The 12,695-nt window shown below is 35.6% G+C and overlaps 1 protein-coding gene across 3 annotated transcripts in view; it reads right to left on the bottom strand.

Annotated features, from left to right (window-relative positions):
- The window catches only part of LOC105195472 (thrombospondin type-1 domain-containing protein 4), a 96,404-nt gene that overhangs the window by 13,508 nt on the left and 70,201 nt on the right, over positions 1–12,695 (bottom strand). For all 3 annotated transcript variants that reach the window (XM_026138702.2, XM_011160883.3, XM_011160881.3), the window contains exons 4-8: positions 9,399–9,547; positions 6,657–6,759; positions 3,181–3,283; positions 1,519–1,700; positions 722–926 (exon numbers count right to left, since the gene is read on the bottom strand). In XM_026138702.2, the coding sequence (XP_025994487.2) occupies positions 722–926; positions 1,519–1,700; positions 3,181–3,283; positions 6,657–6,759; positions 9,399–9,547 (742 nt within the window). The remainder of the gene's footprint in view (positions 1–721; positions 927–1,518; positions 1,701–3,180; positions 3,284–6,656; positions 6,760–9,398; positions 9,548–12,695) is intronic.

Here is a 12,695-nt window from a genome sequence, read left to right as displayed (position 1 = left end):
GGATAAAATATTTAATAATTAATAAATAACGATAACAAAAATGTAAAGGTGTCAAAATAAAATTGGCTTGAATTTATTTTTGCAATCGACATATTTTTAATCATATCAACATTTAGTCATATTATTATTGCTTATATTAATATTATTTATTGTAATAAAATTTGTGATGTACAATTTAGGAAACTTGGTAGATTTAATAAAAATATAAATTTCATTTGTGTAATAATTGCAAATATATGCAAACAAATGTAATAAATGTAAAATATATTACAGTAAACCATTTTTTATAAAAATAGAAAAATTCAATATAAAATTGCACGATTACATTATCGGCTACATAAATTGATCAAAAATTAACATCAGTTATTCTTGATTTTGTAAAGTTTTGTTAGCATGCACAAAACAAAACAATCTGTTAAATTTTTATGTATTATATTACTCTTATATTACTCTTTTTTCATTTATTTCATATTTTTATCACTAAACATTGCTTGTATTAAATAAAAATATAAAATATTGATGAGGTACGATTTAAGCGACCGATACACATTCAGCAACTCTAATTCGCAGTGGGCTATTCATTTGGTTTCCCGCTGACACAATTTTTTCTTTGAAATAAATTCTAATTAAATGTCGAATGTGTCAGGCTATTAAAGCGTCAATTGTTTAACGCCCGAGTTACAAAAGACATGATTATTTTACTTTGAATCGTCAATGCTACCTAGAAAATTACTGCTGAATCGCAGCTCGGAAATGTTGAGCGACATGGCGCCCTTCGGAATCGTGGTCACCTGCTGATGACCCTTGGACAGAATCGGTTCCATGAAGATGCCCTCGAACAGTCTGCATCCTCTGCCTTGGCCGCCGCACACGCCGCAGGCGTCCATCGTCGCGCCGGAACCCACCACCCCGTCGCATCCTACAGGCTGAACGGCAAACATGCGAATTTTCGGCATCGCTGCGTTTAACCCACTTACAAGACCCATCCGGGACTCTCCAAAGTTTTGCCGAGTCCTCTATACTCTCAAGAACATGCATTTCTCACGATATCTTTTTCTTTTTTTATTAATACATATTGCAGTTTATCATTATAATAATTATGATTATTTTTTTTTTTAACTAGACTTGTGCACAAATCTTCTCAATATTTTTCAATTCAAAAAATGGTTTTTCGAAAATTTAAATTTTTGTTAGAGAAAGACTCCGACTGCAGATTCGTTTCGGCTCAAGGGAAGCGAAAGAACATATGTCCTTCCACGCTGCTGGAGTCTCGACGAAATTGAAGAGACCCGGTCCCGGGCGTTGTTGATTGATAAATGCGTCTGACCGAATCTTGTACCGGGTGTGCGACGAAGCCCAATGTTGACGGAAGAAAGGAACGAGAGAGGGTTGGTCGCGCGCGGCGAAGGGTCCCCGGAGCACGGGTCAATAGCGATCTCATCGATTGATCGTATCGCGCCGGTATCGGTCATTAATTTCCGGCATCGTTCTCTCGCCTAACGCTCGCTCTATTCATACCTTGCATTGTCCGGCGACACAGAGCCATCGTTCGCCACTGCGTTCCGTCGAAATCCCGCCGCCGCCGCCGCGTCCGCGAAGATTCGGAGCATCGCAGGGCGTGCCATCCATTACTGCCGGTTCAAGCGTTGCGTAAAAACGCTCGCCGACTGCACGGCAATTGAGCGCGCAAGAGTTCGGCGCTGGGGAACAACAGTAGTCACGATTAGGCCAGGCGGAAGTTAGGTCACCGGGCCTGGTCGTTGGCTACGTCATCGTTATATCGGTCGAACACCGATCGGACGACGTCACTGACTCGTTTGGGTGTCGCGAGACGCCTCTTTGTTACTTCATAAAAGACGTACGTCTCGCCGGAGTGGCGAAGAAGAGAGAATTCCGAGAAGTTTGACACATACACGGAAAGAACGGTTTTGCTAACGTGCACTGAAAAAAAAGTCTGGTTATAACGACCAAATGTATAGTGAAAGAATATCAATTAAATATATTATCAATATAACCAAAAATAATTTTATGTTTCTAAATGTTTAGTAAATATTATCAGATCTAGTGTAAGTTACTAAATATTTAGAAAAGTAAAATTATTTTTGGTTACATTAACAAAATATTTAATTGATACTATTTCACTATACATTTACTAGTTATTACCAGTCTTTTTTTTTCAGTGTATCTAAATATACTTAGCTGGACACAGATCTGAAAATAATTTTAGACCATGAAAAATAATTGTGACAGATGTTCGAGCACGATGAGCAATGCCGCAAAAAATTTTGACATTCTAGCAATCAGTAAGAAAGTCCATCGTCAATTATTTTGGTGGCCTAACAAAATTATTTTCAATATCCACTGAAGTTTTTAAATGCTTTAGTAAGACTGTACTTTCCGTACACCGTAAAACTGGATATCGTTAGATATTACGATTGATAATTAAGTGATAATCACGACGATATTGCCTGGCAGCTTGACAATTTATCCAGATAAGAAAATCAATTAAATAAAATATAATCGAGTTTTCGACGGTACTTAAATTATTTCTTAGAAATTTCAACTATATACTTTTCGCAATATTATTTTAGACTCTCTTCGTTTAAAATTTACTGTTTCGCTCTTTAAATCGGAATCAGTGAAATCTGACTGATTTTATTGTCATACTTATAATTATATCAATCAGTGTGATATATGCACTGCACTTCCGATTAGTGAGAAGATCCTCCCTCTTAATCAAAATTTCTCGAAGACAGGGAACAGTCACTGATGATCACATAATTATAAGTAGAGCAAGACAGTGAATAAGTATTTTAATTTACACAGAAAGAACGATTTTGTTAAAGTATCCAAAAATTTAGCTGAAAATAATGTTTAAGTAATTAAGTAATTGAAGTGAAGGATGTTTAAACATGATGTGAAATTCTACAAAAAGTTTCAACGTTCTAGCGACTAACTTGAGCGTCCTACGTAATTATTTTGATAGTTTAACAAAATTATTTTTAGATCTGCGTCCAACTAAACTTTTAGATAAAATAGTTTTAATAAAACGCTTGTTCTTTCTTTCACGTATAAAAGGAGCAAATGCTTCTTGACATAATTACTTTACTAATTGAAGAACACATTTCTTAGAGATAATGAAGCATAATCGGAAAGTAGCAAATCGGTTTCCAGACTCACCATCTACGAAGGGCACCCACACGTAACTGCGGCCCTTGTAATTCCTCCCGTTGTACTTCGCGCACTGTTCCGCCCGCAAGTCTTCCGGGAAGTTTGGGCATTCCTGCACAAACGTGTAATGGATTAATTAAACTTGCGGTAATTAAGGATCGATCTGGTAGCGGTGGGAGGGGGCGGGGAAGAGACGACGTTACCATTGAAAAAGAGACGGTACGAGCTCTTTCATAGGAAGGAAAAAAAACCCGACGCGATCGATCGCGTCGCTTTTTACGGCACGTCGCGCTTTTCCCAAAGCGATGCGGGTAAATAAAGGTAAAATTATTTGCGGCTTCTGGCAGAAAAAAAAGCTCGCATTCTGAGCCGCCGAGTGCGCCGAGAGGAAGTCCGTATATTCGTGCAAACACGCGAATGCCGGCACGTGTGGTGCGCTACGTGCACGGCCGCGTTGCAATTTCCGGGTAGACTATTAATTGCCGGCGAACGAAACGGTGGTTACTTTGCCCGGGCATGTTTGCGAATCGCGAATGCAGCTCGGAAATGTAGTCCCCGGGTATCGAGCCCGAAGATAAATATTCCCGCACGAGGCGCCGTTTTTCTACTCGGATAATAACGGATAACGAAGCCGCATCTTTTAGGCAGCATCAAGCTAATTTGGCTGTATCGCGATTTTCATTTCGAAGCGATTTCCAAGGACTAGTAAAATTCCTATTTAAACGTTTACTCGTGCACCAGCCAGTAAGCACAAAATTATTATTGCCGAGTTAATACGATATTCAATAATATGTCACGTTTCAAATATGTCGTATTTAACGTTGCATGCGTCAATATAAACATCGATATAAACGACAAACTTCGACCGTAACTTGGAGATAATATTTTTCAAACATTTTAACAAAATTAAAAAAAAAATCATGTATCAAATAATTTTTCAAATATTTGTACATTTTTAAACGTTCACAAAATACACACGAAATCAACATTTCTAAACGTTATTTAAAGATGTATCGGACATGTAGTCTTTGCAAAGTAAATAAAAAATTTGGAAATATGTTTACATCTTAAATAAACTATATGCATATGAAAGTTGTATGAATAAGATTATATTTTTATTTAATAACAGTTTTACAGCTTATTTACTCTATTTGTTATTAAAAATTAAATTATCTTTTACGACATTAATAAAAATCTTAAATTTTGTGTACGTACTTCAAGTATTCAAGATGATTTATACAAAGTTTTGTTGTTTGTTCAGTTATTTGGTAAATAAATAAATTTTGTTTATTTTACAGAACTGATCTTTGCATCGCGATGAAACTTTACATAAATCGTCTTGAATATTTAAAGCACTTGAAAAAATTGATTTTTTCATTATTTCATTATTAATTATATTTTCATCAGAATATATATCTACTTTTTATTAAAATAATTTTTTATCCAGATAAAAAAGTCGCCGCCAAATTTTTTCTACTACGATACTTTCAAACGCACTTTTCTTAGCACAAGAATAATAGTTATCTTTCTCAAATTCTTAGAGTTAAAGTTAAAGTTAAGTTACATTGGTGCAAACGGACTTTAATGAAAAGTAGCGTTTCCTTCTTAAAACTGATAGCGATAAATGCAAAGTACGAGTACTTGTGGGTCAAGAACACCCAGTCAACGGCCACTGATCGGGGCCGAGATGTAAACAGATCTTATCGCGCGGTCTTTACTACCATCAAGAGCTAATCAACACCGGCGAGCCCTATCTCCCTTCCTCCCCGATACCGGCCAAAGCCATCCATTCATTACACGGCGGTCTTTAGTCTCACAGGTGGTGATTATTCTTATGAATTTTAAACAACGCCACGCGCACGCACACACGTAGTACGTACCCGGGCCCCGGGGATATAAATCGTCGTCGTGCGCATCCTTAATTGGCCCGCGAGATGATTTGTTCGAGGCTCGTGACGCATCGTCGAGAGGAAAATCTTAAGGAGCCCGTGCCTTGCAGCGCGCACGGGCCTACGTGAATATAGACACACGCGTTGATTTATACAGCACCGTGGAAGTAGTGACACACGCGCGAGCGCGTATGCGAATTTTATATGCGAATGAGCGGAGCACTCGCGCGGATAATTGTCGGTTCAAGGCCTCGGCAATAAACCGCCCTGGAAATAAGGCGGTCTTCTGTAAGCGACTGCTCCGGTTTCTTTGAAATTCCACGGATCTCTTCTCGCGGCGCGAATGTGGATGGCTCTTTTCGCCGCTGCAAATTCCGTCTTCGTGAAATTTACGCTTACGCCGAATACTGACGCGGGCTGAGCGCGATCGACGAAAACGAGCTTAGCAAGCGAGATTTTATCCGCGAGCAAATTTTACATCGGGGTGGCAGTTCGAATTTGTAGTATCTTTGAAATCACTTTTTTATACTCATACGATAAAAAATTAGAATGAAGTCAGACGTTTAGAAGTTCTCTGTAGAAATGTAATTACTAGAAATTAAGGACGAGTTGCCAAATGCATACCACTTAAGTTATTTTTTATTATACTTCGTATTTATTGTTGTTTTGAATGTAAATCGAAATTCAAAATTGCAGCTTAATGTTTCAATCGTCTATCATTACATATTACATTTTTCAGTAATAACAAATTAATTTATTATAAACTTTTCTGTAACATGCTACGTCGCCTAAAGTTCCTGCGGTCTCTTAAAACGCACTGTCTTAAAAAATACCAAATTTATAAACTAAAATAATTAAAAATATGAGAAATCAAGAATTAATATTTGTTTTAATAATAATTTATCGAAAAAGCGATTAAATATTCAATAATTAATAACAATAATTAAAAAGACAAGAATACCGAAATGAAACTGGCTTAAATTTATTTTTGTATTGACAAATTTTTATTCATAGCAATTACTAGTTTTATTGTTATCTCTTATCAATTTTACATTAATATCATTTCTTTATAGCAAAATTTGTGGTGGTGCAAATTAGGAAACTCGATAGAGTTTACAAGATCGATTTAATTTTTATGATAATCGTAAATATATATGTGCAATGAATATAAAATAATGCTGCAACAAATCTTTTTTTATGAAAACATAACCATTTAAAATAAAATTGCATAATTACATTATTATCAGTTATATAAGTTAATAAAAAATTTATATCTGATTGCCTGATAGCACGCACAAAACAAAATGCCTTGTTAAATTTTTGTTTATATTACTTACTTCTTATTTATTTTTTTTATTATCACTAAATGTTGTTTGTATAAAGTAAAAATGTAAAATATTGAATAGATACGCTTTTAGGAGACTGGTACGCATTTAGCAACTTTTCCCTACATTTTTGCGAAATAACTCTTCAGACAATACAATAGAGTTAAGACAGAGTTTAGCGCTCTATTTTTAAACTTAGAATTTAATTTTGCAAGAGTTTCTCCATAGTTCTTGTCGATAAACGCGCTGAAGATCTTACGCGCCGACTTACCTGCGTATTGCACGTGTGGTAACGCTTGTATGTGCCAATACAAATGGGTCTGGCGTTGCTCGTACCGTTCTCCGAGATAATACTTCGCCTCCTCAAAAGTCTCCTGTAACGAATCGCTCGCATTAGCTCATCCATTGACTCGCACGAGTAGCGCGCGATGCATCTTGATTTTTAATGACGAGTGCATAGGCGCGCTTTTAAGGAGTGCGGTGCACCACGCTGATCTCGAGAGAGATTAAAAGGAGAGGCGAAGAGAGAACATACGCGATAAAAGTGAAAAAGACATTTTCCTACGCGTTTTATTTAGTCAATGTTGCTATGCTGAGAGATAATTACCCTTGTTATTAGGAACGCTTATATTCTTTCGGTCCAAAATTGTAAAATTGCATGAAAGATTGATTGAGTGAGTAATTGAGCGTTTATTAATATTCTGGGGCAAGTATGTAAAACAAAAAAAATATTATATTTTACAGCGATATATGGAATACTGTTGTGTCACGTAATGTTACAAAAATTTTGATAATTACATATAATATTTAAATATCCCATCATGCACATAATTTTCCGTATAACATAAGATATATTTACTCAATAACAGCAAATCTACATATTTTTTGCAGAATGACATAATTTCTATAAAATTACATGACTTTCTTTTATATACTTACGGACCAATCGTATAATTATGTAAATTTACTGAATTTTTTTACAGTGCAAAATAAGACGATATAAATTAAGCAAATTCGCTAATTGTTTACGTCAAGTTGGTCATTAATCAGGACTATTGTACAACTGTCGTCAAGAACAAATGAAATTCAAGTCATCAGGCAATCTACGACTAGCGCGAGGTACCGGTTACTTTGTATTTACTCGTATAGAGAACTATAGTCGCGCGAGATTCATATTGCGAGTCACGTAACGGCTCGCGGTAGCGTTACGAAGGTGTAAATGTCAGTGGCGATAACAACACGTTCCTGCCCCCGGGAGAAACTCGCAGGAGTCGTCGGCCTGCCGGTGTATAATCTTCTTACGCTACTGATCCGTAATTTGCACGCTGCTTTATAGCTAGCCAGACGGGACATACAGGGTGTACTGACGCATGAAACCTGCGTGCTAAACTTTCTTGCGAAGCAAGTTTTACTCGAGTTTTATACATATTCTTTTATATTATTTATTTTATTTAATCTTCAAATAGCAGAGGGTCATTTTAACATATGAAAATCCCAAATGAGCTTGTAGGTGGAGCCTCAAAAAGAAAATGCGCGCGTGGAGAAAGCATACTTAAATAATCAAGTGACGACTCGTGTTCTCATTCTCTCGCGCGCATCAAACAAACATTTGTATAAGCATCACGATGTACGCCATATCAAGTATAAATTTTGAAACATGCAATAAAAAATTTAATCGTAGCTCTTCTGTGTACGTCATATTCGTGAGTGAAAATGTTTAACGAAAGCATTAAAATACACAAGGTACAAAGGAAAAAATGTATTCTGTGTATTCAAGGCGAAAGCTATGCTTGACGTTATCGCATATAATCTTCCCTAAAAATGTACACGCATCCGTGAGTCAAACAGTTATCAGCCTTCTCTCTAAACTCCAAATATTTTGAAAAAGATCTGTATTAAAGATTTTCTTTTTTTTTTCAAACACGTTTAAATAAACAACGTAAAAATCTTGCGCATTATCGCATGAGAAAATGTCGATCAATACAATCTGGAAGCTTGCTTGCTCGTCCAGATGCTAATGAAGAAAAAGCGTTGAACAGATCTCATCTCCATAATGAGGGAATCTGAGGCACCCTGTACATTTCCTCGTGGATACGAAGGAAGCGAAGAAGATAGTCGGCGATCGATCAATCGGCGGATTGAGGAGTAGGAGTAGGAACAGCGCACGAGAGTCCGAAGTTCCGCACGGTTATGCGAAACGCGGGGGACTCTCGTCTAGCAAATGCTTATGATCCAAATTACGCGAGACCCTAACGGTACCGCGCGCGAGGCATGCGATTATTGTTAGGATCAACTTCAAGGTGCTTTGCATTCTCGCGATGGAGCCGCGACGCCCGACGATTACCGATCCCCGTCGTGACCTCGCGCGGAAGATCGTGTCCCTTCCCCGCGTCTCGCGAGGACAAAGGTGAAGCAAGGTGTGGAAATCATTAATCGAGCGTGAAGATATTTGGACGACGATATGGTCGTACAGCGCTTTAGCCTCGTGCTAACGAGCTCTCGTCACGCTTTTATTTTTTGCAAAAAAATAGAGAGAAAACTGATGAAATTTTTCGCATACGTACATATTTATAATATCACATGCATACTGAGAGAAAAATTACTTTTAACAAATATTTATTCGAATAGTACTAAAGAAATATTTGCTAAATGTAAATATTTTTACTTATTATTAGTACAAGAGTCGCTAATTTCAGTATCATTTTTCTTACAGAGTAGATATTTATGTACCGTAAGTAAATATTTCGTTAATACTATTCGAATAAATATTTGTTAAAGTGCAGGAATTTTTTCTCTCAATGTATTTATTGTACTACTGTAATACTTTAATAAATTAATTGTAATACTATTTACAAAAAGAAAACATGTTTACAATGCAATTCTATTGTAAATAGCATTATATGGATTTGTGAAATATTTTAAATTGAAATATAGCACTATATATTTTTTAAGTAGACACTTTGGAAAATTATTTCGAGATTTTTATTAATCCATCACATATTAATGCACTCACCGTGGGACGCATTCTCGAAATTGCGACTGAATACCGGTGCCGCAAGATCTGGAGCACTCGCTCCATGAGCTCCATGTACCCCAAGTCCCTCTTATTCTGTTGTCATGGCCAATTCCAAATTGTGTCCTTTCTTGTAACATATGATACACCTGAAAAAATCATAATCTGTCCGTCAGCTCGCGAGTTTTTCAGCAAGCATTAACAATTCCGAAATTCTCTTACAGTTAACCGTTTAAAAACAGCATTGGATCTGGGAGACTCTGTACAAAACTTTAATCGCTTGCTGCGTGAAGAGGGAATGAGATAAAAAATTCGGATTATGGAGGGAAAAAAATGTTCAAAGTCTCCACTATCGAGTGCGATATTGATCAGCTTCAGAGTTCAATCAGAATTCAAATTGCACGGAAATAAAATTCTTCTGTTATTCGTATTTTCCTTGTTAATTATAACTTTAAAAGAAATAACAATGCCATAGTTTTTTCTTAAATGTCATAGCTTTAAAACGCCGTATAAAATTCCTTAAAAGTTTTTTGTTGCAAAGATACAATTTAAATAAAAAAATAAATTTTTCATAAATTTATTTTTTTTTAATTAGATCGTAACTTTTTGTTTTTGCTTAATAACTTCGCAATAGATCATTTAAAAAAAATTTATTTAAAAAATATTGATTGGAAATAAAGTTAGTTCTCAAAGTTGCAAGAATCTTCCAGAACCTTGTGTTGTGTTTAAAGGTTAAATATTAAATTTAAAAAATCTTAAAGATAATAGTTTTCAAATAAAGAATAAAAAAGCTTTACAAAATTATTGTAATAATTATATATTGTCTCATTTTAATATAATTTATGCCAAGATATTTCATTCTAACCGATTATCTTTCAAAGTCTGGTTTGCACCTTTTTAATGCAGAACTTATCAAGATAATCACATAATTGGACGCGATTATATCTGATAATTAAGCATTTTATGTTTGCTATATTTATTAACTCCTGTTTCCAAGTTTTTGATTATCGCCCCTTTCACTTTTCACGACGGACAGCTGCGCGACTGCGAAGAACGACGATAACTATTACAATAAAAAAAAAATATATATATCGAACGTAGGTAATTGGATATTAAAGGTTGGGTAATTAAATGATAAGGCGTATACTACGCGCGTCTGGTATTCCGTTCCTGTTAATCACACGCCGGCATCATAGAGCACAAACTGTTTGTTCGGTAATTAATATCGCTACCGCGAACGAGATTCCAATTAGATCGCATGCGTTTCGGTACCGCGGACTCTTGTCGTGATTAATTAAACGAAGGATCGATTACCGTACTGTACACACGGCGCTGAATTTACGACGTTCGATCTATCTGCGCGCACCACGGGCTACCCGTTTGGCATTAACTTCTGCCGGAAGTTTGCTAACGTAGCGTCGCTCCGCCGGGAAGAAAGGCACGACGTTCTCACGTAAAGATTTCCCGCGCTTCATACTTCACGTCCGATCCTCCCTTCGATCGCGGCACGTCCAATTAATCAAACGCGCGCGCGAGTCGCATCTCCCGCTCCCTTGCGCGGCGCTGCATCAGCGCGCGCAATATCTCGAGTCTGGAATACAAATCGTCGATTTCGCCGAACCCGCCGCGAGACGAATAACAACCGTTAAATCGGGAAAGGGTGATTCTTAAATGCGACTTTCGTTCCGCCCACGCTCGCCGCGGATCGCCGCTCTATTTTTAACGAGCCGACGAAGGTTTAGATTTCGCGAGAGAGAAGATATACGCAAGAACGAGCAATTACGCTTTTCGTAAACACCGTGCGCCCCCGTTAACGGCGAATTTGGAATTCACGAATGGAGGGCTCTCAACAAAGCTGCTTTTTTTTTGCAAGTCGTTAACCCCAAGAGCAACAGACTAATACTTCCTTAATGCCTGGCATTAACTCCGGAACGTTAATCACAGCGCTTATACAGCATGGGCCCCGTACAAAGAAGGAAATACATACTTCACGTTGGAGATACGTGAGGAGATGTTTTTACAGTAAATAGAATAATGAGACCTCATTGAAAATAAATTCATGCAACGGCAATACTTCGGAGAGAAAGAGAGGACACTTCTCGTACTTTAACCCTAGAGTGCTACAGTGGATGAATTTTCACTGTGCTAATTCAAGTTTAGTCTGCGTTGAGAGGAACACGAGAATCTGAACTTGTGCGTTAATCAACTTGGATTCACCCTGTTTTGCTGGATTTGATTTTAATATAGTCAATAAAAATATGATTATGAGAAGGATAATATAATATAAAAATAACTTGTACTTGAAAAAAAGAATAAAAGGTTTTGAGAAAAATTACAACTGAAATTACATGAGTTGAAGAGCAATGGCTGCAAGGTTAAGTAATGCATGAATTTTTCTTGCTATAATATTATATCGGATTCTAAATTTTTGTTATTAAAATTTTGACAGTTTCAAAAAATATTTAAAATAAGATTTTTTTTACATTAAAATGACATTAATTTAATTATATTTATATCTTATAATCTTTTAAAACAGGAAAAAATCTGAAAAAAAACTCTTAAAAATGTAAAAAAAAATTATGTAAGTAATTAATTATATAAGTGTAAATTTTCATCCAGAATAAGATTAGTATCAGAAAAATGAGAATAGTACTCAAGGATTTAATAATATATCAATCTGTATTGAGAGGAAGAGGAGAATCTGATTATGCGCTAATCAAGTTGGATTTATCGAATGCTTCACCTGGATTTGATTTAAATATAATATCAATAAGAATATAATCATAAGAAAATAACATAACGTAAAAATAACTCTTATTTGAAAAATAAGAATAAAAGATTTTTAGAAAAACTGACGACAAAATTATAGTTTAAAAAAAAATTGTAACTGTAAACTCGTCGAAAATTACGTAATGCTTCGAATTCTTCTTGTTATAATATTGATTTTCCAACTTTTGTTAAAATTTTAATATTTAATAAAAATTTTTTACACTAAAATAGTTCAGTTATTTTCATACCTTGCAACCGTTTAAAGTAGAAAAAATGTGTTAAAAAAAATTTTTTTAATATAAAAAAATCATAATTTTGTGAATTTTAACTCAAAGTAATATTAATCATTAGAAAAAAATTCTAGTAAGCTTAAATAATATATTAATCAGTGTTGAGAGGAAGACAAAAATCTGATTGTACGTAAGTCAAATTAGATTCATCCAGTTCTGTGCCTAGATTTTTTAAAATATAAAATTAATAAAAATATGATTATAAAAAGATAATATGTAATGTAAAAATAACTAAAAA

Source organism: Solenopsis invicta, chromosome 10, assembly GCF_016802725.1.
Source record: "Solenopsis invicta isolate M01_SB chromosome 10, UNIL_Sinv_3.0, whole genome shotgun sequence".
Classification (NCBI taxonomy): Eukaryota; Metazoa; Arthropoda; class Insecta; order Hymenoptera; family Formicidae; genus Solenopsis; species Solenopsis invicta.
Note: the sequence above shows the minus strand (reverse complement) of the source record. Positions and strands in the feature narration are given on the sequence as shown.